This window comes from Orycteropus afer, unplaced genomic scaffold (genome assembly GCF_000298275.1).
Source record: "Orycteropus afer afer isolate SDZICR_OR568_19922 unplaced genomic scaffold, OryAfe1.0 scaffold00172, whole genome shotgun sequence".
In the NCBI taxonomy this organism is placed as follows: Eukaryota; Metazoa; Chordata; class Mammalia; order Tubulidentata; family Orycteropodidae; genus Orycteropus; species Orycteropus afer.
The window spans coordinates 2605029-2632652 of record NW_006921759.1 but is presented as its reverse complement, the minus strand read 5'-3'; the positions used below and the strand labels follow the sequence as shown (position 1 = coordinate 2632652).

Below are 27624 nucleotides of genomic sequence, written 5' to 3'. Positions count from 1 at the left end.
TCGGGAATTCCCATTCTTCTCAGTGTTACCCATAATTTGTCATGATCCACACAATCAAATGCCTTTGCATAATCAATAAAGCACAAGTAAACATCTTTCTGGTATTCTTTGCCTTGAGCCAAGATCCACCTGAGAACAGCTATGATATCCTTTGTTCCACATCCTCTTCTGAATCCAGCTTGCACCTCTGGAAGTTTTTTGTCAATATACTGCTGCAACCATTTTGAATTATTTTCAGTAAGATCTTACTTGCATGCAATATTAATGATATTGTTCGATAATTTCCACATTCTGCGGAAACACCTTTCTTTGGAATGGGTACAAATATGGATCTCTTCCAGTCAGTTGGCCAGGTAGCTGTTTTCCAAATCTCTTGGCATAACCGACTGAGTGTCTCCAGTGCGGCATTTGTTTGTTGAAATATCTCAATGGGTATTCTGTCAATTCCTGGAGCCTTGTTCTTTGCCAATTCTTTCATTGCAACTTCGACTTCCTCCTTCAGTACCATTGGTTCTAAATCATATGCCACCTCCTGAAATGGATGAAAATCGACCAGTTCTTTTTGGTACAGTGACTCTGTGTATTCCTGCCATCTTCTCTTGATGTTTCCTGCATCATTCAATGTTTTGCCCATAGAATCTCAATATTGCAACTCGAGGCTTATATTTTTTCCTCAATTCTTTCAGCTTGAGAAATGCCGAGCATGTTCTTCCCTTTTGGTTTTCTAATTCCAGGTCTTTGCATATTTCATTATAGTAATTTACTTTGTCTTCTCGAGCTGCTCTTTGAAATCTTCAGTTCAATTCTTTTGTCATTTCTTCCATTTGCTTTAGCTACTCTCCGCTCAAGGGGAAGTTTCAGAGTCTCTTCTATCATACATTTTGGTCTTCTCTTCTTTTGTTGTCTTTTTAGTGACCTCTTGCTTTCTTCATGGATAATGTTCTTGATATCCTCCCACAATTCATCTGGTTTCTGGTCACTGGTGTTCAATGCATCTAATCTATTCTGTAGATGGTCTCTAAATTCAGGAGCGATAAATTCAAGATCATATTTTGGCTCTTGTGGACTTGTTTTAATTGTCTTTAACTTCAAGTTGAACTTGTATATGAGCAGTTGATGGTCTATTCCACACTCAGCTCCTGGCCTGGCTTTGGCTGAAGATATTGAGCCTTTCCATCACCTCTTGCCACAGATGTAGTCAATCTGATTCCTATGTGTTCCATCTGGTGAAGTCCATGTGTGTTGTTGAAAAAAGGTGTTTGCAATGAATAAGTCGTTGGTCTTGCAAAATTCTACCATACCAGTGCCAGCATTATTTCTGTCACCAAGGCCAAATTTTCCAACTACCAGTAATTCTTCTTTGTTTCCAACTTTTGCATTCCAGTCACCAGTGATAATTAACACATCCTGATTGCATGTTTGGTCAATTTCAGACTGTAGAAGCTGATAAAATTCTTCAATTTCCTCCTCTTTGGCTTTGGTGGTTGGTGCATAAATTTGAATAATAGTCGTATTAACGGGTCTTCCTTGTAGGCATATGGATATTATTCTACCACTGACAGCACTGTACTTCAGGACAGATCTTGAAACATCCTTTGTGATGATGAATGCCACACCATTCGTCTTTAAACTGTCGTTCCCAGCATGGTAGATCATATGGTTGTCTGATTCAAAATGGCCAAAACCAGTCCATTTCAGCTCACTAATGCCTAGGATATCAATCTTTATACGTTCCATTTTATTTTTGACAACTTCCAATTTTCCTAGATTCATACTTCGTACATTCCATGTTCCAATTATTAATGGATGTTCGCAGCTGTTTCTCCTCAATTTGAGTGGTGCCATGTCAGCAAATGGACGGCTCGAAAGCTTCACCTTATCCATATGAGTAAGGCTGATTTTACTCTGATAATGGAGCTCTTTCCCAGTACTACTTTGAGAGCTTTCTAAGCTAAGTGACTCATCTTCCTCCTCTGTACTGGACAATGCTTCTGGACTATTCATAAAGTTGTGCAGTAATGTATCAGACAGTGTTTCTCTGTTATTCGTAAGGTTTTCCCTGGCCAATTCTTTGAGAAGTGGATGGCCTCCTCCTTCTTCCTAGTCTGTCCAGTCTGCAAGCCGGGCTGATACCTGTGCAAAAGGTGCACCCCACTGGGTTTGAAACACCAGTGGCACAGCCTCAAGACTCACAGAACACATCACCACAGTAGGACAAACCGACAGACAAGTCTGTTTCCCTTAGCTGTTGGAAACCCCTCCAACCACCCTCACCTGGATTTCTGAGGCTAACTCCTCAATCTGTTCCAGTCCCCTTTGCCTTTTCTGTCCTCTCCCTTTTTCCTGCCTGGCTGCTTGTAGGGGGTAGCCTGGATTCCCTCTCCTCACCTGGCTCCCTGTGGCTGAATCCTTGATCTGTTCCTATCCCCTTTGCCTTTTCTGTCCTCTCCCAGTCTTCCCACCTCGCTCCTTGTGGGGCGTGGCCTGGGTTCCCTCTCTTCACCTGGGTCCCTGCAGCTGACTCCTCAATCTGTTCCGGTCCCCTTTGCCTTTTTTTTTGTCCTCTCCCTACTTCCCACCTCGCTGCCTATTCTTAGGTCCCTGCCTAATTAATTAGCACTGATCATTATAGGAGAATAATTATAACCCTAATTCCATTTTCCCAAGTAAAGAGAAACATTTAGGAATTTAAAAACTCAAGTAGAAAAACTGGTAATAGTAAATTATTCACATTAAAGAATACATCAGAGATAGTGGTCTAACTACATTCAAACAAACTTATTTTAAAAAAGTATTTTTCTTTCTTTTAATTCATTATTTTTCAAATCTGCTTTCTAAAAACAATGAACAAATTTTACTTATGGACTTCTGAAATATACATAATACTAAAACGTCCCAATTTATTATGTACTAAATATCTATATAAGCTACCATGTTTGATAAACAGCAGTACAATTAAAGAGGAAAATTTTTTCAAGTAGTCTGACACTACTCACTGATGACTATTGTTTTTTTATCTATTAGTCTTACCTATAAAATTCATGAGTGTAATTATCTATTAGTGATCTTCTACTTGATAACAGTTAATAGAGTTGTACATAATTGAAAATACATTTCTTTAATATAGCCTAACAGTTAAAAATTTTTGTTAAGATTTTATCCACTTCTTTTGTTTCTTTGGTAAATAAATGCTAGAAGCTCTACTTCTAAGGAAAATGTTCTTTATAATCATCTTGTGACAGTCTAAATTTACTCATCAATTATTTTTATACCATGGTAAAAGGTGATAAAAAAAACATTCCACAGAGTCAGGGTATCCCCGTACAACAAAGAACAATGAAAAAATCAAAAGTGAAATGAGAAACAAGAACTAGTTGATCACTTTTCCAAGTTGAAATACAATCAGAAAGTAAGAAAAGAAAATTACAGAATTATCTATTAGAGGCTTAAAAAACCCAGAAAATTAAAAGGAAAAAAATCAATGATACAACTCTGTGTTCAAGGACTCTTTTTAATTACAAACCTGCCAAAGAGAACTCAGGATATCTTTATAGCAAATCATGACAGTTCAGTGATATATTCTTGGACTTAAAGTTTAGGACCAATTCAGGAACCTATCCCATGGAGAGTGGGTCCTAAATATTAATATATCAAGAAAAAAACATTAACTCTACATGCAGTGCAATGTGGATTTCCAAATAAAATCTCTTTTCAGTTTGATATTCTGATATCTATAAAATTAAGTCCAATTTACCTCAACTGTTAAATTTATAACACATAATCCAGAAGCTAGGTTAAAGAACTAAAGTGTTCAGAGATAATACTTCTGTCAGTTTAGGTAAATTGATTCCTAGACTAGACATCTCTAAGAAAGTAATATACTCCAACTGTATTCTTGAACAGGTAGTGCACATAATTTTCCATATTTCAAGGTTAAGCAATTTTGAGATACTTGGTTTTTTGAAGTGTCATGTATTTGTCCAATATAATTAAAAGTGAATGAATAAATAAATAAATACCTCTCCCAAGAGCTGCTCTTCAGCAGCAGGGCTCTCCTCCCCATCATTCTGTGCTACTTGGTCAGAGCCTTTAAGAGCCTTTGGTACACAAAACAATTACAAAGGAAGTTGACGAATGTAGCATTAAAAGGGTATTAGTGAACAAGGAAGACAAAAGACCCAACCAACAACATTCAGAGCTAGTTTAATCATAAGAAGTAGTATTGAGTAATTTTATTTGAGAAACACCACTACAGGAGAAGTAAAGAGCAATATTGTAACACCTCCATCTTTCTTACCAAATATCCCTCAACAAAAAAGATCTTTAAGTATTTGAACAACTATTGATTTAGTTTCTTCTCTTTTGCAAAACTCAAACACATTAAGAAGGAAGAATCTATCAGTAAACTTACACTATTTTAAAATAAGAATTATTAAATTATTAAAATATCTAGAAGCATTTACTTTTACACTGTGAGACAATAAAACAGACACATTTTTCATTTCCTTATTATTTCCTGATCTGTTATGACCCAAACCCAAATTTCAGAATGCAGCTCTTTTTAAAGCCTTCTTACCACATCAGGTCCATCCATTTTGTTTAAGGCCAAAGCAATCTGAAATAAAAATAACAACTCACCTACTAAGTAGAATTCACTTTCAGGGTATACAGAAAATGTTCACCTCTCTTACTCCATTCTTACTGACAAAAACCACAAAGTTCAGCTAAGGGGTAGTGTTTAAGAAAGAGTATTTGTTCAGATCTAGTTCTCAATAGTTCTAGCTTCATTCACATAGAGTTCTATTGCTCAGACGTTATCCTATTCTGCTGTTCAATCTCAAAACTAACCTCAAAAGCAAGCACATTTTCTTCTACTTCGTTTTAAATAAATTAACTACAATTAATGTTATTAAAATACTCCTTCCAGTACTCATTATGGAAAAAACTGCTATTAGAAGTATTTTTATAATCGCATTCTATTTTCTCATTTTTGCTATCAGGCGTGCAATTCAACATTCATACTAATCTCTTGCAAACCTAAAAAAGTTACACCATCAAGGTTAGACCAATATGATAAATGTAAAAACTCCAAAGGAGTGAGAAAAGAAATAGCCAGGAAGCAGTGGGACTGTGATGTGACTCTAGGTTTATCTGACTTCAAAGGGGCATTAATCTTCAATGTGCATGGCATTGCCTACAGAGTCCAACCTATACCATGTATACAACTCTGTAGTACTACAGAAAGCTTTAGCCATTTTCAAAGATTGAGGATGAACTCATACAGTAAAAGAACCTAAACTATTTCCTTCAAGGTATTCCAAAGTCAGGGTATCTTCACTGCTGCTACTGATGTTGTGAACAATGTGGAATAATAATAATATAATCTACCTAAGAGAAGAAAACTATATAGTTAGAATATTATTTCCTCTTTTTAAAAGGAAATTTTAATAAATTACTTCTATTCCAAAATACCTACTAGTTACAGAGATTGTTAGCTGGATCACTTAAGCTAAGATCAAGAATTCCAATTCCATTTATATGTTTCTATGTTTGCTTTTCTCTCAGAAGTTATGTCCTTCCTCTCTCCACTCAAGCTTCGAAGAGATAAGCACCTTCAGATGTTCTATATCTGCCATCTGTATCTTTCTAAAAAGGAAATCCCAACCTCAATGTCTGTATTAACATTTTAGAGAACTACATAAAACAGAAGTACCCAAATTTTCATGGTTCCTTTAAATCAGCTGCCACCAAGTTGGCTCTGAGTGACTCATGGTGACATCATGTTTGTCAGAGTAGAACTGCCCTATAGGGTTTTAAAGGAGCTTTGGTAGTGTAGTGCCTAATGCACGTGACTGCTAACCAGAAGTCTGGCTGTTCAAACCCACCAGCCACTCCTTGGAAGGAAGGTTGGGCAATCTACTTCCTTAGTGACACTGCCTCAGAAACCCAAGAAGGGGTCGCTATGAGTTGCATCTGACTCGAGGGCAGTAGGTTTGGTTTTTTGGTTTTGGTAGAACTTTATTTAAGAAATCCATGTACATAAATTTTTTTTGCATAAATACAAGCCATTACATCTCTGAAAATTTACCTTCTTTCCTAGGTCTTCTTTTCTGAATCCTAGAAGTTCAAGGTATTTGCCACGAGAATCATCTTCAAAGTTTACCTTTTAAAAAAGATATACTCTTGAAAATAAAATACTTGCATTTGAAGTCCTAATTTTCATAATAATTAATTTAAACTCTAAATAAGATCATTAAACATAGCTAAAGTCTATAATTATCAAATAGAAACCTTACTATAAGAAAAGCCCAACACAGATCTATGTAGGAGATCCTGGATAGAGTGGGAGAACAATGTGGAACAAAACTCAGAATCACACACAAAAAAAGGGGCCAGGTTTGCTGGTCTGATAAGAGTCTGCTGGACCCCTGAGACTATGGCCCCTAGCTGCCCTTCAGGTCTGGAATTCAACCCACTCCTGTGGCTTCCAGCCAAACAAAAGACAGGCATATGAGCTGAACATTTACATTAGCTAAATACACTTAGAGAGATCAATCATGGGAGAACAGAATGGCTGTGTATGCATAGGGAGACAGCTCAGGGGGGCAGGAGTGCAAAGGAGGGAAGGACACAGGGAAGAGGTGGCTATTAGGGAGGAAGTAGGAGGAGAGCTGTTGCATTGTGGGAGATTACAGTCAATGTCATGAGACAAAGTGTATGTCAACTGCTATATGGAAGATGAATTTGCTCTGTAAACTTTCACTCAAGTCACATTAAAAAAAAAAAAGCCCAATGAATAATTTTTTGTTTAAATAAGTTATTTTAATAGAACTTATTTAAATACCAGTAATTAATTATACCTAGCTGAATCAAGCTTATTTTTGAACTGTAATTTTTACAAATACAAACTACCTCATGTCCAAAGATTACATGAATATATAATTACCACTATGTAAAACATCCAGTTTCCTGAAATTTCTTTTCCCAAATTAATAATTATAAAGATATAAAAATAAATTCTATAATTTAAAAATTTAAGCCCATTTTAAAAGTATCTTTTCTTTGGAAAATTCAGTGTAGAAAATAGCCATTGCAGTAGAAATAAAATAATCAATCAGGAAATTCTCTTTGTTACTTTACTGTCATAAATGCAACTCAGTAAAAGGAATTTTTTTCCCTCTCTTCTTAAAGGCAAGATATTGAAATGCCTCTATCCTTTTTACCTTATGCCTCTCCCTTCTTATTTTTCTAAACTGAATTTATTACTGAAATTAAATATTCTATGTTCTAATTTTAAAAATCGATCCATGGACTGTTGTATCTCTCTCACCTAATTAGAGCTGTTTATTGCTTATTATAAAGGTACTTCGTATTAGGTGTTTCAAAGCAGAAATGGAAGAACTCTTGCCATAAAAAGCTAGGTAATGTGCTCTTCGTGAAGTTGCTTAAATTTCGTACAGTACCTGAAATCACACTCTTCCAATTATTTCTTTAATCAGAAGACTAATTCAGAATATAATGGGAATAGTTAAATTTGCAGATAATGAAGTAGAAGTTTTAAATAACAAATTTACCTTCAAAAAAGACCACACATTTTTCTCAAACTCGGTCTGAGAAGCTTCAATTTTTTTCTGACAGTAACTGACAAATCCTTGTGACTGCACGACCTGCTGAAGTTGGTCAGATCGGCTGAGGAATTCCTTTTCCGTCACAACTTGGCTAATGAACACATGGTGGTGCTGCTGCTCAGCTCCCTGCTGAGATAGCATTTTGACGTTCTCAAAGGTAACCAGCTTGCCTCCAAACTACAAAAGGACAAATGAACAAAATCACCGTGAACCACAGGATGTGGCGCCAAGAAAAAAAAGTGTGTACTGAAAATTTGTTAAAGGACAGAACGGTTGCCTACTCATATAAAAATTTAAATAAAATTAACTGATACACTCACTCTCATGCTCCACTATCTGGTCCCAACCTTCAATTATTCTCTTCCTCTCCACACAACCTTCAATTACTCTCTTCTTCTTCTAGTAAAATATACTATTTATTTATTGTGATCCCCAATTTTCACCTACTTATTTTTACTCCCTTCCATATACTCAATGCTACCTATCTTCCAAGGCCCAGCAAATGTCACCTCCCCATAAAACTTTCAACTTTGCTTGCTGAAAATGAGGATGACCTGGAGCACTTACTGATAAAGATTAAACACTACAGTCTGCAGTATGGATTATACCTCAAAATAAAGAAAACAAAAATCCTCACAACTGAACCAATAAGCAGCATCGCGATAAATGGAGAAAAGACTGAAGTTGTCAAAGACCTCGTATTACTTGGTTCTACAGTCAATGCCAATGGAAGCAGCAGTCAAGACATCAAAATACATATTGCATTGGGCAAATCTGTTGCAAAAGACTGCTTTCAAGAGCTGAAGGGCAAAGATGCTCTTGAAGACTAAGATGCACCTATCCCAAGCCATGGTATTTTCAATTGCCTCATATGCATGTGAGAGCCAGACAATGAATAAGGAAGACTGAAGAAGAGTTGATGCTTTTGAGTTGTGGTCTTGGCAAATGATGAGTACCAGGGACTGCTAAAAGAACTAACAAATGTGTCCTGGAAGAAGTGCATGCTCCTTGGAAGTGAGAATGGCCAGGCTTCGTCTCACCTACTTTGGTCACTTTGTCAGAAGGGACCATTCTCTGGAGAAGGATGCCATGCTTGGTGAAGTGGAGGGTCAATGAAAGAGGGGAAGGCCCTCAACAAGATGGATTGACACAGTGGTTGCAGTGATAGGCTCAGGTATAGTAGGGATCTTGAGGGTGGCACAGGACTGGGCAGTGTTTCGTTCTGTTGTACATAAGGTCACTATGAGTTAGAGATGACTCAACGGCACATAAAAACAATAACATATCTCTGACTCAACGATACATACCTGTCTCATCTAAATTGTTTTAGGTCAGGCCCTGCGTCTGCTTTATTCTTTTATCTCTTAAAATACCTAGTATATTTCCTTGTACAGAGCAATAGACAGTTAATATCTTCTAACATACTCATACAAAATAAATTTAGGGAAAGAAGGAAACACAGGACCAAATTTGGGTCCTCACATTCAGTAATGTTTTATACAAGGACTATTGGCTTTACATAAACTTATTTTATTAAATGTCTATGCTCAAGGTGTGTGTTACACCAGGCAGTATAGGAAATACCAAGATATAAGAAAACACAAACTACTATTCTTAGGGAACCTAACATGAAAAGGAAACAAAATAAAATGGGCACACTAAAGTGCTAAATGATGTGCAGATGATATCACACGTGATATGGAACTTCATGTAAGGACAAAACCACTGAGTTCTAGGGAAGGTGGAGTAAAATTATACCCAGAAGCAAGATCTAAACTAGATTTCACAAGATGATTGTTTATTCTTTTACTTGGTTCTGTAGTGAATATTAAATAATTACAGTAAGAGAATGCTGTTTGTTAGTCATTATCTTTTTTAAATCAACCAAAACAAAGCACTGAAGACATTACTAATGAATACAATATAAATATATACTAAAAGAACTTAGTAATGTAAAAATAATAATGTAACTTAAAAAAAAATCAGAAAAAAGGTAGGAGGAAGTGTTAAGTGTACTAATTTAATATTGTACAGAAGAGTTTCAATTAATACTATATAAAGTTGATATATCCAGACATGGAAGTTTAGGTAAATTATTTACATTTATAAAGGTAATCACAAAAATAACTATACAAATTCCAAAACTTCAATAATGGTAACCTAAGGATGCTGGAGTGGAACACTGACATCCTATCCCTCACGAATCTATACAGCATAGACTGAAGGGAATTTTAATTTTACTGTCTGCAAGAAAGAATGCTTTCAGCCTCTCTTTGTCCCTCCCACTCTCCTGGGGAAAGGAATTACTGACAGCAATTTTCAGGGAAGAAATGGGTCCATGCTTGGAGCATGATTTAAGCCTTCTTTTCATATCTGTCTCGCTGCACAGACGTATACTCCATGTGGATAAGCTGCCTGACCCCTCAAAGAAGGCCCTATATTACCTAGATCTGTCTATAATGGTTACCTAATAAAGGAGTGAGAGGTGAAATTAAAAAACTGTTTACTGAATTAGATGTCAGGGATATAGAGGCAAACAAAAGGTCCAACTCTCATGAAACCTATATTCTAGTTTCTTACAAGGCCCTCTGTTGCTGTACATCTAACCTATAACCTCTAAAGCAACTTCTGGTAGTACTAAAGCTGACATTTTAACCAGCCTTCTCTGTGACTTGAAGTCAAACTCACTAACCATTTAAAAGATGGATGATGGATATAATGGCACTCATTATTTCTACTTTGGGACAAGTTTAGAACTTCCTATAATCAACAGCTTGACGGAAAAGAAGTAGAAAGGGGGAGAGGCCTAAGAAATTACTCTATGAAATGTAACAACTATTATAAAAATAATAACTCTATAAAAAGTCCTTTGTGCCCACAGAACATAAAACAAAATTCACATACTGAAAAGGAAGCACCAACAGGCCTTCGTATCCACTTGGGTGGCTTCTTCAGAGGCAGCACTATACTATGCTGAGCAGTCTGCTGTGGAATTTGTAATGGAGGAAGGGGCTGCCCTGTGCCAAAGGGATCCAGATTTCCAAAAGATGACGAAAGCTTAAGAAAACAATAATGTGAGAATCTGTAACTTATACAAGACTACAATGCTTTTTTTTTCCTAGTCATATCCAAGAAATTTTTAAGTAATTATTTAATTAAATAGCACTGTTCAGCCATAAAGTCATTTTCAAAATCACCACACAATAGAATTATTTTTTTCAGGCATTATAATCAAAACCGTAACTCTTCCTATTACCTTGTCAACTTGTTTTTGCCTTAAACCATCTGTGCTCCCTCCCATGATGGAATAAACACTGATACGTCCATCAAAGGAAGCAGCCGATAAGACAGCAGGATTTCGGGGACACCACTGAATATCAAAGCACCACTGTGTATTGGTGGGAAGTTCATACAACACCTAAGCCAAAAAAAAAAAGGTCAGAAAATGCAATAGCCACATTATAACCAAACAACTAAATAGCGTATTGCCTAAGGCACTTGACTGCTAACCAGAAGGCTGGCGGTTCAAACCCACCAGCCACTCCTCAGAAGGAAGGTCGGGCAATCTACTTCTATAGTGATAACCTCCCCAAGGAGGTGTCGCTATGAGTTGGGTCTGACTCCACGGCACATAACAACAACAACAACAACAACAGCTAAATCAAACATTTTCTTTTAGAAAGTATCTTTAGCCAGGAAAAACAGAACTAAGATTTTAAAAATATAAGAATAGTCCATTATGATGGTCTATTATGATACACAAGAATGCTACTTTAAAAAAATTCAATCACATTCAAAACAAGCATATTGTAAAAAAAAAAAAAAGTTTTTTCTGCTTTTACTGAAATGGTATTAGTGGATGCATCCAAAAAACCAGAAAATTCTGAGTTAACTCATTAAACTTAAGATAAATGGTGTCTTGTTCAACTGTATATGCCTGCCAAGACTCAATCAACCATATTTAGACTTTTTATCTGCAGATGAAGTTTTATAGATAATTTTGAGAGGGAAGAATTCACTAAGAGATCTGGCTTTTAGTCAAGAAAGAAGACATGCACATCATTCGTACTGTCACAGTCACAATACAGAATCATAACCTCTTTCAATAAAGAAAAGAACTATAGAAAATGACTGATATAAAACCTTTACAATATTATGATTGTTTCTAACTTAAAATGTAGTAGTCACTGCTTTTCAAAGGAGCAAAAAGTTTTGTCACTTCAAGAATTAAGTCAAATGACACATGGAAACAATTAGCCCAAAAGACTAGTAACAGTAGACCATGTGATCATCAGCCTATATGCCCATGTGACCAGAAGAACTAGATGATGCCCAGCTACCACTGTCAACCACTCAGAGGGCATCAGTACAGGAGATCCTGGATACAGTGGGAGAACAACATGGAACAAAACTCAAAATTATAAAAAAAGAGACCAGGTTTGCTGATAGAGCAAACCTGGTAAGATCCCTGAGACTACGGCCCATACCCTTCAGGTCTGGAACTGAACTCACTTCTGCAGCTTCCAGCCAAACAACAGATAAGCATATGGGGTGAACTTTACATTAGGTAGATATACTCCTTGGAGCAATCAATTGTGGGAGAACAGAATGGCAGTGTTTGCACCTGGAGAGAGCTGGGCAGGGAGTGTGTGAGAGGGAAGGATACAGGGAATAGGTAACTATGGGGAAGAAGTGGGACAAGAGCTGTTACACTGTGGGGAGAACTGCAGTCAATGTCATGAAACATGCTGTATGGAAAACGAATTTGCTCTGGAAACTTTCACCCAAATCACAATAAAAATTTAAAGAAAGAAAGAAAGAAGTCAAATGGGCTTCATGTAGCTTTTAAAATGTTGTGATTTAGTAAGAAAAATAAATTTAGTGAAAAAATCTTAGCCTTTTCATGTCTATGATGATTAAATGGGCCACTACGACTAATTACTCTCAGCTTGACGCCACTGACCACCATTTGCCTACTTCCAATTTGCCTCTGAATAAAAAAATCTACTAATGTTTTTTAGATGCAGCACTCACTAAAGTTTATTTAGTTTATTCCTTCAAAGGCCAAGAACATATAACTAATCACATATAAAAAATCAGTTTATCAAATTACATAACTGAGAAAATTACGACAGACCAGTAATTTCCATAATTTTGAAATTATTTGGTAAAGTATGGTGTAAAATGCATGATTTTTATTATTTTTTCTGTAAGTCATAAGAGATAAATTATGTATTTTTTTCTTGTGTTTCCCCTTAACTTTAATATTTCTATATTCTTACTGACATTGCTGCATATGAAAATTTTACACTAGAATCCAAATGTGCTTATTTTTATTTTATTTTATTTTTATTTTATCAGGATAGATTTAAAAAAAAAATCTCTTAAAGCTATTTTTCACTAACACTGTACTAGGGATATTTAAAAAGCTGTATTTTAAACACCTGCAATACTAAACCCATTGCCATCAAGTTGTTTCTGACTCACAGTGACTCTACAGAACAGAGTAGGACTGTCCCATAGGGTTTTTCAAGGCTGTGATCTTCACAGAAACAGATTGCCACATCTTTCTTCAGTGGAGTAACTGGTGGGTTTCAACCACTGACTTTTTGGTTACTAGCCAAATGAGTCGACTCGATGGCACATAACAACAACAACAAGCCAAATAAGTCAGGAGAGCTCCTTAGCACTTGCACTAACCTACATTAATTTAGAAAAGGTAAAAGTCGAATTTAAAAGCTGTAATTAAAGTCTACAGTCTCTTGCCCACTACTGAAAGGAACTGTTCAATATTAAGAAGAATGATAAAGTAATAGTTTATCAAAATCATCTGGGGGTGGCTGGGGGTGGGGATCAGGTTTGCTGGTCTGATAGAGCTGGATGGAACCACTGAGACTATGCCCCTAGATGTCCTTCAGGTCTGGAATTGAACCTACTCCTGCGGCTTCCAGCCAAACAAGAGAGGCATATGAGGTGAACATTTACACTAGGCAGGCACACTCCTTGGAAAGAACAATCATGGGAGAATCTAAGGGCTGTGTATGCACAGGGAGACAGCTCAGGGGGCAAGAGTGCATGGAGGGAAGGACAGAGGGAAGAGGTAACTATGGGGAGAAAGTGGGAGGGGAGCTGGTGTATTGTGGGAAACTGTAGTCAATGTCATGAGACAAAGTGTATGTGAACTGCTGTATGGAAAGGGAATTTGCTCTGTAAACTTTCACCCAAATCACAATTAAAAAAAAAAAAAAAGTAATAGTTTAAACAAATTTTTAGCACATAAACCAAAGCAAATAAAATTATATTTATACTGAATTTATATTTACTAAGGGCAGAATTTCAACAGGCAGGTCATATGACAAATATACTATACAGTATTACATGCAAAATAAATTAAATATTTTTGATTCTAGGTAAACTCATTTTATTGGCAATGTGGGACCAATTACTAGTTTCAAATATAGTATTTAATAACTTGAGTTTTCTAGTTGAAATAGCTGAGCTTAGATAATGTTTCTGATAAAATCTCTGCTGAATTAACATTTCACATACACTTCATCTACCCTTACAAGTCCTTGGTTGTAATAATACACTAAGAATCCATATGGAAAATTTCTTATCAGCTAGATAAAAATATTACAATGAGTTTACAAACATTTCTTTCCTATACCTCTCCCGAGTTTGGGTTGGAGCAGAGTATTTTAGCATCTTTTCCACAGCTCAGCAACAATTCAGGATCTGCCATGCTCCAAGCAACTGCCAAAATCCCCCTATAAAAACACAAAGGGATCAAGAAATTTTAATCTTGGGAAAAGCAAATTTAAAATTATTTCCATACACTCTTTTGAGATTCTTCCACACTACTGATGGAAATAAATGCTAACGCAATAATTCTGGAAGGTAATTTAGTAATTTGTATGCTCTTTGATCACTGCAAGGATGCTAAGATGTTCACTACAATGTAGAGTGTATGACATCGAAAATGAAAAAGTAATTATCCAACAACATGGCCTGTGTTATGATAAACTACAGCTCATCCTTTGATGGGGAAAATGCATAGAACATTAAATATTATGTTGTAGAAAGCTATTTCTTACTATCCTATGTTATTAACAACGAATAAAGAGATCTGGTGGTATAGTCCTAAAGCATCTGACTGCTAACCAGAAGGCTGGAGGTTCAAACAAGCAGCCACTTCTTAGAAGGAAGACTGGGCAATCTATTTCTGTAGAGATAACTGCCTCGGAAACCCAAAGAGGGGTCAACAGGAGTTGCAACCGACTCAAGAGCAGTGAGTTTTTTTATATATTAATTAGACATTTGTATAAAAATTATAGATATATAATAATTATATATATAAATTTCATTAATTATTTAAACAAATGTCACCTTATATATATATAAATAAATCAGACACATACAATAAAATGCTTTATCTACAGAAGGGTGAGACATGTGACTGTTTCACATTTTCTTTTGTTAATATTTTCTAGCCTTTATTATCAGAGAAATATTTCTTTCTTAAACAGTTTATTTAACTAAAAGACAACAAATTTGCTCCATAAATAAGTATTACAAATTTACAGTGATTTTATAGTTCTTTTTGAAGTTTAAGAACTTTTAGATTTTTTTTAACCCTTAGTATTGCAAAAGTATTATTTTTTTTTTTGTATTTAAGAGTCTAAAAAATTCAGATTAGCACAAAGAAAATAAAAGTCACCTGATTGTCATCATCCAGAGAAAACTACTATTAACATTTTGTCTCGTCTATATTCCTGTTTTTTTCAAAAATTAAGAGCAGAATTAAAATACAAAAGAAGGAAAGTTACCACTGATACACCATGGGGAAAAAAAATACTAGAAACTACAATAAAAATAAAGTTTTTTTTCTTCAAACACAACTAAAACTGAGGAGTTCCTGGGTGGCACAAATGGTTAAGCACTGGACTACCAGCCTACTAACTAAAAGGTTGGTGGTTCAAACCAAGAGGTGTCAGAAGTAAGCCTGGTGATCTGCTTCTAAAAGGTCATAGCATTAAAAAGCCTGTGGGCAAGTTATACTCTGCACATGTGGGGTCACCATGAGTCACCACCACCACATAATAAATTTTAAGCGTTGTCCCAAAGGATTGTGGTATACGGGAATATTGGTTTTTTAATTATTACTTGAAAATCCTTTAACACATTTTCATGCTATTATGATATGATACAGCCACAATTTTTTGGTATAGTAAAGCAAGTAACTATTGCTTAAAATAAAATGTAGTATGACAAAACCATTTAACTTTTAAAAGAGAGAGACAAAGCAAATTTTCTAAAATTGAAAAGGAAATAAATAAATGAGTAAGAGCTTATCTGGTAATTCAATGTAATAAGTAACTGTATTTAAGAATAAACAAATCAAATTCCTTGGCCACATGATACCTGGCATGGTTTTCAAGGACACGGAGTGGAGAGGTGGCAAATCGAAGATCCCACATCTGGATCACAGGTAACCTATCATCCTCAGAGGCAAGGACCATCTGGGTAGCAACATCAGGATGCCATGCCAATCCAGAACAATGCATCTACAGACAGTTAAGGCTTACATTTTATAAATCATATTACATTATGAAAAGCCAAGATAAAATTGAGGAATATATCTTCATTGAATCAAACAAAAAAATATATATATCAGCTCAGGCCTAGTTTAATAAAAAGAAAAGAAAAAAAAAAGATTAAATTTTACTAGAATCTTAAAAGTAAAATGTTGGGCAACTATTGGTCTCTCCTTACCCACAGCAAAGAAGAGAAGAAAATCAAAGATGCATGGAAACAATCCAAAGGACTAATGGCCATGAGAACCTCAGCCTGTATGATCCTGAGACCACAAGAACTAGATGATGTCTGGCTACTAATGCCAACTACTCAGAAAGGGATCAAACTTGGAGATCCTGGATAGAGTGGGAGAAAAATGGGACAAAATGAGAAAAGTGGGACAAAACTTAAAATCATAAAAAAGACCAGACTTAACTGGTCTGATAGAAATTGGTGAAAGTCCTGAGACTAAGGCCCCAAATCATTCTTCAGCCCTGGAAGTGAACTCACTCCCATGGCTTAACTCTCAGCCAAACAACAGACAGGCCTATGCTTAACATCTACACTAGGGAGATGTACTCCTTAGAACAATCAACCATGAGAGACCGAAAGGGCAGCATTTGCAAAGGGAGAAAGATAGGGAGGCAAGAATGCACAGGCAAGAAGGACACAGGGAAATGGTAACCACATGGAGGAAGTGGGAGGTGAGAGGTTACACTGTGGGTAATGTAATCAGTATAACAAAACAAAATATGTCTATGAACTGCTGAATGTAAAACAATCTGCTTTGTAAAATTTCACCTAAACCACAATGGAAAAAAAAAAAGTAAAATGTTGGAGTGTTTTGAATTCATTCAGCTATGTGATACATAACAAATCCTTCTAAGCCAGAATAATTCTACACCAGAAAATGAATTTTACTGTCAAAATTTTAACTAGGGAAAAGGTTTACACAAAAATATTTATATAATTCAAATTTATACAAATTGAAAATGTAATACTTTCAGAAAAATGAAAATAAAAAGACTTTAATAAAAAAAAATAGAAAACAAAAGCAACTTTCTTCTATCAGGAAAATTAAAGCAAAATGTCTAAAGCAACAATTTAAATTTTCACATGGGATAAATGAACATTATTACTAAGAATTACTTAAAAGTTCAGATCCTACTAAATGCTCCAAAAGATGACTGAAAAGTTTATTGTATGCTTTATTCCATTGAAACTTTTGTGTTAAAACTCCTGATTAATATTCTTCTAAGTAGTTTTTGCTGTTACTATTGTTGTTTTTAAAGTTTTATATGTATTCCCTGACTTAGGCGAGCTCATTTTGGAGGACATCAAACTAGTTAGTCAAATTAAAAACAAGCAAAAAAAAAAAAAGACCCTAAATTGTGTCCAGGGTGCTCTGGTAGCATAGTAACTAAGGTACTTGACTGCTAACCAGAAGGCTGGTGGTTCAAACTCACCAGCCACTCCTTGGAAGGAAGGTTGGGCAATAAACTTCCATAGTGATATTGCCTTGGAAACCCAAGGAGAGGTTACTATGAGTCGGGTCCAACTCAACGGCACATAACAACAACAACAAATTGTGTCCAAGTTATTTTAATGACCTGATGACAAAATATGAAGTAATTTGTAAGGTTGAAAACTTAATGTGGTATAGAGTAACATGTATCAGAAAGTACCTAAATTAGATAAAGAGACAAATCCAGGAGTTTGAAAAATGTTACTTCGGAAAAATGAAAATAAAATTCCTAGCAGGAAAATTTACATTTGAAAAAAGCTAAGGTTGTGTTAAACAGTTCTTGCAATGCTTTGAAACACCTGGTAAAGCAAAAAGATAAGTTCTTTGATTAACTAATCTTTCTCATCGTTCATAATATCCAACATGGTACAATAGGAACTTTATTATTTTCTCCAAGGGAAAAATACCTTTCATTTCAATATGACAATCAATGAAAAGAATTTGGTGTCACAAATATTTTGTTTCCAACTGCAACAATATAGGAAAACCTACACTGGAAACGCAACATGTTTGTCACAAATCAATCGTATACTTACCCTATTACTATGATCACTGACTTTGATGACAGGTTCATTTTTTCTAAGATCCCATACAGTAGCCCGGCCACTAGGATTCGCTGATGCTAAAATATGCTGAACTTGTCTGTTCCATGCAATGCAGCTGATATCTTCTGGGGGCTAGAAGGAACAAACTATTAAAAATCATTTCTTGATTTTCATCAGATTTATCTGCAAAATCTGATTTCATTTTTAAAAAATTAGATGACTTAAACCTGATTATTTCACTCCACAAATTTGCTTTATAATCCTAAGTTCTCAAAATATACAATTCCATTTAAAGTACATGTACATGCCACTTCAGATATTTTGTTTAATACTGTCTCATTCTACAAGCATTTCTTGAGCTCCTACTATAAACCAAGCACTGATCCTTTATTTGCAACTGTCACAAAGTACATAACATACCACAAAGCAGATGGTTGAGATGACAGACAAGTAAGCAGAGCCTGGACCATTAGGAAAACACTTTCTAAATCACAGAGTATATACTACCATTATGCTACCTCTCAAATCACCAAAATGTTAAGGACAAGTCTAAAGGTTCTCAAACCGAGTAGTCTATATAATACAAAGAAACCCAAGGAGGAAGGGAAAGCACTGTTCTTACCCAAACTATACAGAAGGAATATACTGAAAAAGAGGTTTAGATTTTTTGTTTTAAAAAAGAAGTTTCCTTTTCCATTTTATGGTTTTTATTCATGATTATGTTTTGTTAAAATAAAGAGTAGCTATCACAAAGAGTACAGAAATAATTACATCTAAAGAAATTATTAATGATTTTTGTCCATTTTGGTCACTTCTGTATTCCTGGTACACAGAACAGTATCTGGCAGGTGTTTGCTGAGTAAGTAATTTGTTGTTGAAAGAAGAACTCACTAATGTGTTGAAGAAATGTATTTGTTAATATTTTACTATATAGAAGAAAAATTAATGACATCTAAACAATACTTTTAAATATATATTTTATGTGAAAAGCTTAAAAATACATTTTATGTGAAAAAGTTAAAACTGAAGTAAGTTCAGAAGAACCACTTTTGGTTAGCTTTTCTTCAGATTTCTTAATCAAAATCAATGAAATACCTGTGTTTTGGCTCCTGGTGTCATCGGAGTTGCAAAATTGTTTAGATCCCAAATATAGATTTCAGATTCATTAGCACCAGAAGCTACAAGATTAGTCTGCAACAAAAATAACTCAATAACATTTATGAACACTTAAGAGAACTCAGAATAACTCAGTTAAGAGCTAGAAATAAATTACAGTTTTAGTTCATACAATTGTTCTACCTAATTAAAAAAGCAAAACTTGTACATGTGAAATCACTATGCCTAAATAATTACCCATTATAATTCTTAAGCGAAATTTAAATAGTTTAGAGAACCTTCTTATAATAAAAACATTAACAAAGAATAATCATACAGGTAGGAGCTCGGGTAGCATAGTGCCTAAGGCCCTTGACTGCTAACCAGAAGGCTGGCAGTTCAAACCCACCAGTCACTCCTCGGAAGGAAGATGGGGCAATCTACTTCCATAGTGATACTGCCTCGGAAACCCAAGGAGGGGTCGCTATGAGTCAGGTCTGACTTGATGGCACATAACAACAACATAACAACAATCACATAGGTAAGTTCTTAAAAAATCAACCACAAAACCATGCAGGGATTATCCCATGTGGCTTTGCATCTCTGACAAGTGTTCTGACAGCAGATGATAACAAAAAGTTATCAATTATCGCTTTCAGATAAATAGTTGAATTCTAAAACAAAAGACATCTTTTTCACGATACCTCAAAGCCAGATTCTGGAGCCAATCTAGATAATGCTAGTACAATCTCGTCTTAAATATTCATGTATTCCTAATTCATTTACACTCAATCTTGTTCCACGTGGCAATATTCATAAGCTATCTCTATTGTATGCCCAGAAAGACCCTGAAGTTGTGATAATGAAGTACAGAGAAAGATAATGAGCTATACAGATTAACCTCCATCTTTTATTGTCACTCTCATATATTCTTTTCTAACCAACTAGCACGTAACTATGAAAAGAGCAATTCTACGAGAGAAGTTGTATTACAGCTTGAATTCTAAAGCACTTCATTTGTGGAAGGCTGTGGTCTGCAGTGGGACCCTTAACTTCATTTTGAGGCTTGATATAAATTTCAGACACCATTTCAGTTCTTCCTGACCATTAAACCAGCACTATGGTTACGTACATAACAAAAACAACATGGCAATGCACACACAAGTTCCAGGACAAACCTAGGGAGGGGCAGTTTGCCTTCAGAAGAATGTGGTTGAAAGCTCACACAAAGAACTAGAGAACTTGCCTGAGTGTGCCCTTTTCTAATTTAAATTAAGGTTGGGGTCTTGGTTATCTGGAAGCCATCTTGTGGCTAAGACTCAAGCTGCATGGTCATGAGTCACAGCCTACCCAGACTACCACCTTGCCAGGCAGAACCAATCCTGTAACCCTTTTCTAGCTTCAATTATGTATGTATCTGTGTTAGTTGGAGCTGTGTGTCAACTTGGCTGGACCCCAGTTCTGTGTGGTTGTTCCCACGATGGGATCAGACTGTGTTCTAAGTGGCCAATCTGTTCAGGGGGAGTTTCCATAGGGGTGTGCCTGCTTCCAGGATACCCAGGGACATCCTGGGAAGAGAGACATTCTTCTGTCGATCGGGATTCTCTTGTGCTTTCTACAACTGTCCCTGAGTGAGCAGTCCACCATTCAGCCTGGAGATCTTGGCTTCATCATTCGTTGGAGTCAACAGCCAGTGTACTGCCTGCCAGCCTTGAGCTTCTTGGCCCCTGCGGTTGCAGAAGAAAAGCCTCCAGCCTAACGTTTGCTCCAGGGACTTTGGACTTGTTGGCTTCTATACGTTTGTGAGCCATTTTCCTAAGATAAATTTCTCTCTCTCTATATATATATATATATATATATATATATATATATATATATATATATATAAGCTTTGCTGGTTTTTGCTTCTCTAGATAACCCGGTTTAACACAGTATCCCAATCATGCTCCCCCACCTTTTGCAGTCCCACCTAGAATGGTTATGAATCGACTTGCCACCAGTCATGATTTTGTGATGATTCTCTTTGTTTTCAACCATATATAATTAGCTCTAGGCCATGACTCAGCAGACTCCATTTAGTTTTCTGTATGGTGAGGTTTCCCTCATCCTGGATGACTGTCTTTGTCCTAAGGCTTAATAAAAGCATCTCTATTAAACCTATTTGAATCTGGGGTCTTTTTTTCCCCTGTTACAGTATCACATATAATGCAAGACATTTTTACCAAAACAGCTAATGAACCCAATTAATAAAAGCAACAGCTATCTATATGTATGAAGAGAAGACTCTACAAGTTGCGGACATAAAGAAGTTTAGGTTTCTGTATTTCTATATTCTATCAATTTCAAAATATAAGAAAAAATTATTTAAAAGTTTCTTACTTTAATAGTCATTTGTGGTTGTTATAGTGTAACAGTCTAGTGTAGGCCCTAGTGTAGGTGTAGTTGTTAAGGCAATTGACTGCTAACCAAAAGGTCGATGGTCCAAAGCCACCAGCTATGTTGTGGAAGAAAGATGAGGCAGTCTGCTTCCATAAAGATTTACAGCCCTGGAAACCCTATGGGACAGTTATACTCTGTCCTGTAGGGTCACTATGAGTTGGAATCAACTCTATGGTGGTGGGTTTAATAGGCTATGAACTTGAGATCTTTACTATCCTATGCATTTATATAATGAACATTTAGTTATGTTTATAGTAACAGTGGGAAATTAAAGAATCTTAACTGCCTGTTTGTAAAATTTGCATTACATTTGTGTTAAATTTCAACTTATTTAACAGAGTAGTAATCTCTCATAATTACAGAATTTCTCAAATAAAACAGAATTAACAGATACCATAGAGTCAGCTGGGTAATGGTTATTTACTGGAATGGCACAGACTTTTAAAAGGCATGGCTTCTAATATATAGGGCTAATGTTCTTTTTAAAAAAGGTCCAATTAGGAGGAAAAAAAAAAAAAGAAGGTGGGGACCAGGTTTGCTGGTCCAATAGAGCCTGGTGGAACCACTGAGACTATGGCCCCTAGCTGCCCTTTAGGTCTGGAATTGGACCCACACCTGTGGTTGCCAGCCAAACAATGTACAGGCATGTGAGTTAAACATTTACCTCAAGTAGACACATGCTCTGGAGAGAACAATCATGGGAGAAGGAAGGGCTGCTTATGCACAGGGAGACAGCTCAGGGCGCAGGAGAGTATGGAGGGACGGTCACTGGGAAGAGGTAACTATGGGGAGGAAGTGGGAGGGGAGCTGTTGCATTGTAAACTGTGGTCAATGACATGAGACAAAGCATATGTGAACTGCTATATGGAAAGTGAATTCGCTCTGTAAATCTTCACCCAAATAACAATAAATAAAATAAAAAAAGAAACTAGAAAAGAAAAAAAAAAAGATCCAATTAGTTGGCAGTGAAAGCTCCAGTCCTGTAGAATTAAACCTACCGGCCTGATTTCCCAATTCTCTGAGCTAGTATTACTCATCCTGAACCTAACTCTGAACTCATTCTTCAAACATACATCACTTACTCATCAAGTTATACAGGAAACATTTTTAGTTTTCAATTCCAAGACTGAGGCAAAGTAAATTCATAGTCATATTTCAAAATATAGCTGCACCTATTTTCAGAATTATTTATAAGCATCAACACCTAACCTGGAAAATGTTTACATCCAAGGCTCTCACTGGGCCAGTATGCTTGCCATTCTGGGCAATCACAACTTCCTTGTCTCCAGCTATAATTTTAGAAGGATCATAGAGAATCATATTTCCATTTTCACCACCTGCAATCAGAACTCCAGAGACATTTCCTTTTGAGTCCATCTTATGAGGCCCCCAAATTAACTTGTGGTACCTTTAAGACAAAATGAATAAAATAACTCATTCTTGAAGTCAAAGAAAACAATTTGAAATTATACATTTAATCATTTATGCTTTCACAAATACTCCAAAAACAGTGCTGCCTTTCTCCTCCTAATAACTGTGTATAACTTTGATGAAATGGCATTTTAATTTTTATTTGTACTCGTACCAACATACTTGATTTTATTTTCCTCTGTTCATCCTTAAGAGTAAAAGCTTTTGTAGAAGTAATATAGAATCACTTTGATTTGTGTGTCAAAAAACATAGGCTTGAGAATGGTTTTATCATTTAGAAACTGTCAGACCCTGGAGAAGTTACTTAATCTTCCTAAGCCATCTTTGGCTCTCCTGTAAATGGAACTAATCAACCACCTCCCTTAAAAAATAAATAAACTCTATTGCTCCACAAAAGTACTTACTAGCAAGTAGTTTGTTAAATAATAAAGATGTTAAATTTGAACTTTTCTAAGAAAACAACATATTATGACACTAGAAAAGTGACATCAAAATTCTATTACACCAAGATCCCCTACTAGTAGAGAATAAAATTTTATAGTCTGGCATGGAGATGCAATGTGAAGGTGGCTATACGTATAGTATATGTAGTGTACCAGTGAGAAAAACTACTATATAAAAGGTATCTGGGGTTCACATTGGGAGGGTTAACATATTCTCTTAAAAGTATGTGAGGTTCCATCCATGGTCACAAGTGACATCAAGCTCAACTGGCATAACATACTACACAAAAACATTGTTTCACATCCTACTTTGGCAAGTAGTGACTGGGATCTTAAAAGCTTACAAGAGGCCATCTAGATACAATGATGGGTCTTCTCTCCTCACCCAGAGCAAGGAAGAATGAAGAAAACCAAAGACCCATGGAAACAATTAGTCCAAGCAATTGGTACACCATGTGATCCTCAGCCTACATGACTATGAGACTGGAAGAACTAGATGGTGCCTCGCTACCACCATTGTCAACCACTTGGAGGGGGATCTATGCAGGAAATCCTTGATAGAGGTGGAGAACAATGTGGAACAAAACTCAAAATCATTTGAAAAAAAGGGACCAGGTTTGCTGGTCTGATACAGCCTGGTGGAACCCCTGAGACTATGGCCCCTAGCTGCCCTTCAGGTCTGGAAATGAACTCACACCTGTGGCTTCTAGCCAAACAAAAGACAGGCATATGAGCTGAACATTTACATTAGGCAGATACACTCCTTGGAGAGACCAATCATGGGAGAATAGAAGGGCTGCGTATGCACAGGGAGACAGCTCAGGGGGCAGGAGTGCATGGAGGGATGAGGTAATTATTGGGAGGAAGTGGGAGAGGAGCTGTTGCATTGTGGGAAATTGCAGTCAATGTCATGAGACAAAGTGTATGTAAGATACTGTTTCACCCAAATCACAATAAAAATTTTTAAAAAAGAGTACATGAGGTCCCATGAGACACCATGATTTGAGCTGCATTCCATTAGCTAAGGTACTAAGGTACAATCTTTTCACCAAAATCTGCCATGCTATTGAAGCAATAAAACTTATTTTATTACTGAAATGAAAATATCCTTTGTATGCATTACAATATGGCATAAATACTTGAAAAGGTGGTCTAAATGCCTATTGTATCAGAAATCATGTCAAGAAGTCTTGTGAAATATATTTTGAAATATAAACAGAAAAAAGGAAATAAAAATTCCCTATAAAGACAACTATTAATATTTTACTATATATCCAATTACTCCTTTTTTGAGTCACACTGACCTTTTCTTGTAAACATGTAAAATAAAGGAGATAAAAGTAACTCCACTATACCATGAGAAAAAAAAATACTAGAAACTAGAGTCTCTCTTACCCTACACATAACAGTCAGTAATAAAAAAATCAATAGAATACATTAACATTTCTTTTACTTCAAAAGAAATTCAATCATGCTTTTCCACAAAATATTACATCTTACTGATGGCATTCCCTTTAATTTCTAATAATAGTACAATTATAGACAAAGTAGGGATCACCTATAAAATCAAGCACAATTAAATAATCATAAGAATTTAAAGCTGAACCTCATACCTGTGAGAGGAGGAGAAAGTAGCACAAGATTTCATATCCAAGGATGGATCAGAAAGGTCTAATTCAAATATCTCGAGGGAAGCACTGGTACTGAATGTTGCATCCAACTGCTGAGCAGATGTTCCTATAGAAAATACATTTATGGTAACTACACATACAAAAATAAAAGACTCAGAGAAAACCACCCAAAACCAAAATTAAAAGCATGTTTATTATCTCATTCATGAATGCTGCAGTAACAGCTGGAAATCTTAGCACGTCATTGAGCAGATACTTAAATTACAACGGCAATGAGATTCTGGCACAATCAGGGCTAGAGTTTGTAAGGGTAGTATTATTTTTTAAGCCTCTATATTTCTTAAAGACTCTCTCGAAAAACCAGTAGCATGATTTATATAATTGCTTATTTAAAAAAAAAAAAAAACAACAACTCACTGCCATCAAGTGGATTCCACCTCACAGCACTTCCCTTGAAACCTCCATCGGGTTTCCAAGGCTGTATCTTTACAGAAGTAGAGTGCCTCATCTTTCTTTTGCAGAGCAGCTGGTGGGTTTGAACTACCATCCTTTAGGTTAGCAGCCAAATGCCTAAACTACTACACCACCAAACCAAAACCACTCACTGATGTCAAGTCAAACCTGACTCATAGCAACTCCTTGGGTTTCCGGGCGGTATCACTATGGAAGTATACTGCCCAACCTTCCTTCCGAGGAGTGGCTGGTGGGATTGAGCCATCAGCGTTCTGGTTAGCAGTCAAATGCCTAAGACACTATGCTACCAGAGCTCCTACTACACCACCAGGGCTCCTTATGGTTGCTTATAGTCATAATGATATAAACCTAAGTCTTTTTCACATGAAAGTACCGGCATAAAAAATGCTCTTCCATCATTCAAACTTATATTAACTATCTTTATATGTCAGCCATTGTGCTTAATGTTAGAGGAATAAAGATGAGCAAAACACAATCCCTTTAAGTGGGAAGACACTGTCACAATTGTGGTAGTTAACAGGTGTGTGTCAACTTGGCTGGTTCAGGATTCTAAGTGGCTTAGCAGTTACGGTATAATTACTCCCCATGATGAGATCTGCTATGAGCAGTCAATCAGCAATCAGCTGAAAGGGAGTTTACTTCAGGCTATGGCCTGCTCCTAGTATATATGGAAGAGTTTTTGGAAAGATATCTGGCTTTTTGTGCATTTGGGATCCTGCACTTGGCCTGTCGTCATCTTCAGTTGTACTGGCCTGCTGTATTGCCTGCTGATCTTGGGATTGTTGCCTTTGTAGCCTGTGAGCCAACAATCTGCCCTTTTACCTGCCAGTCTTAGATCTGTCAGCCTCTGAAGCAAGCGGCCTGCTATACAGCCTGCCAATCTTCAGTTCTTCAGGCCCCGCAGCTGCGTGAGTCAGGAGATGCCTCCAACTTGATGTTTAATCCATGGACTTGGGACTTACCAGCCCCTACAACTGCATGAGCCATTTTTTAAAAATAAATCTCTTTCTCTCTCCCTATGTATATAAACTTCACTGGTTTTGCTTCTCTAGAGAACCCAGCCTAGGATAATGATCAATGCTATGATGTACCGACTGCTATAGAAAGTCACTGAACTCAGCAGATAAAGAGGATAGAGGGATCCTGCCAGGGAAAGAAAAGCTTTCCAAAGGAGATGAAGCTTAAACTGAATCTTAAAGAACAAGTACAAATAAGGCAGATACAGAAAAGATTAGGTTACTCTTATAATTTTCTCTTTCAAACTCACCTGTAGCTAGGTAAATGGGATGATTCTGGGCAGGGCTCCATGCCTGCATGGCAGTGCGATCTACTTCCTTTAACTTCATCCTGCTGAAGAGAATATTCCACATAGAACATACTAAATATGTGTCATAGACTAAAGTAACATAATTTACATAGAAACATACTGAACAAACCACTATAATATTTAGCAACACCAAGGTACAAATGAATCAATCAGGTTTAGGGATCATTTGTCAGGAATATTCTTTATTAAAAATAAGGGAAATTTCCGCAAGAAATAGACGGTGCGCAGCTACCACTATCATCCACTTGGAAGGGGATCTATGTAGGAGATCCTTGATTGAGAGGTGGAACAATGTGGAACAAAACTCAAAATCATTTGGAGTTAAAAAAAAAAGGGGGGGGGGACCAGGTTTGCTGGTCCAATAGAGCCTGGTGGAACCACTGAGACTATGGCCCCTAGCTGCCCTTGAGGTCTGGAGTTGAACCCACACCTGTGGTTTCCAGCCGGGCAGGGGACAGGCATATGAGTTGAGCATTTGCCTGACGTGGATGCACTCCTTGGAGAGAACAATC

General features: G+C 36.4%; 1 protein-coding gene across 1 annotated transcript in view; it reads right to left on the bottom strand.

The window, feature by feature from the left end:
* Positions 1 to 27155, bottom strand: part of SEC31A (SEC31 homolog A, COPII coat complex component) — a 71487-nt gene extending 44332 nt beyond the window's left edge. The window contains exons 1-13 of the mRNA XM_042781789.1: positions 27053 to 27155; positions 25294 to 25417; positions 23016 to 23214; positions 19368 to 19463; positions 18264 to 18404; positions 16050 to 16192; positions 14296 to 14395; positions 10885 to 11046; positions 10533 to 10685; positions 7575 to 7805; positions 6089 to 6163; positions 4577 to 4615; positions 4020 to 4097 (exon numbers count right to left, since the gene is read on the bottom strand). Coding sequence (XP_042637723.1) covers positions 4020 to 4097; positions 4577 to 4615; positions 6089 to 6163; positions 7575 to 7805; positions 10533 to 10685; positions 10885 to 11046; positions 14296 to 14395; positions 16050 to 16192; positions 18264 to 18404; positions 19368 to 19463; positions 23016 to 23214; positions 25294 to 25417; positions 27053 to 27155 — 1644 coding nt within the window. The remainder of the gene's footprint in view (positions 1 to 4019; positions 4098 to 4576; positions 4616 to 6088; positions 6164 to 7574; positions 7806 to 10532; positions 10686 to 10884; positions 11047 to 14295; positions 14396 to 16049; positions 16193 to 18263; positions 18405 to 19367; positions 19464 to 23015; positions 23215 to 25293; positions 25418 to 27052) is intronic.
* Between the last annotated feature and the right edge of the window lie 469 nt (positions 27156 to 27624).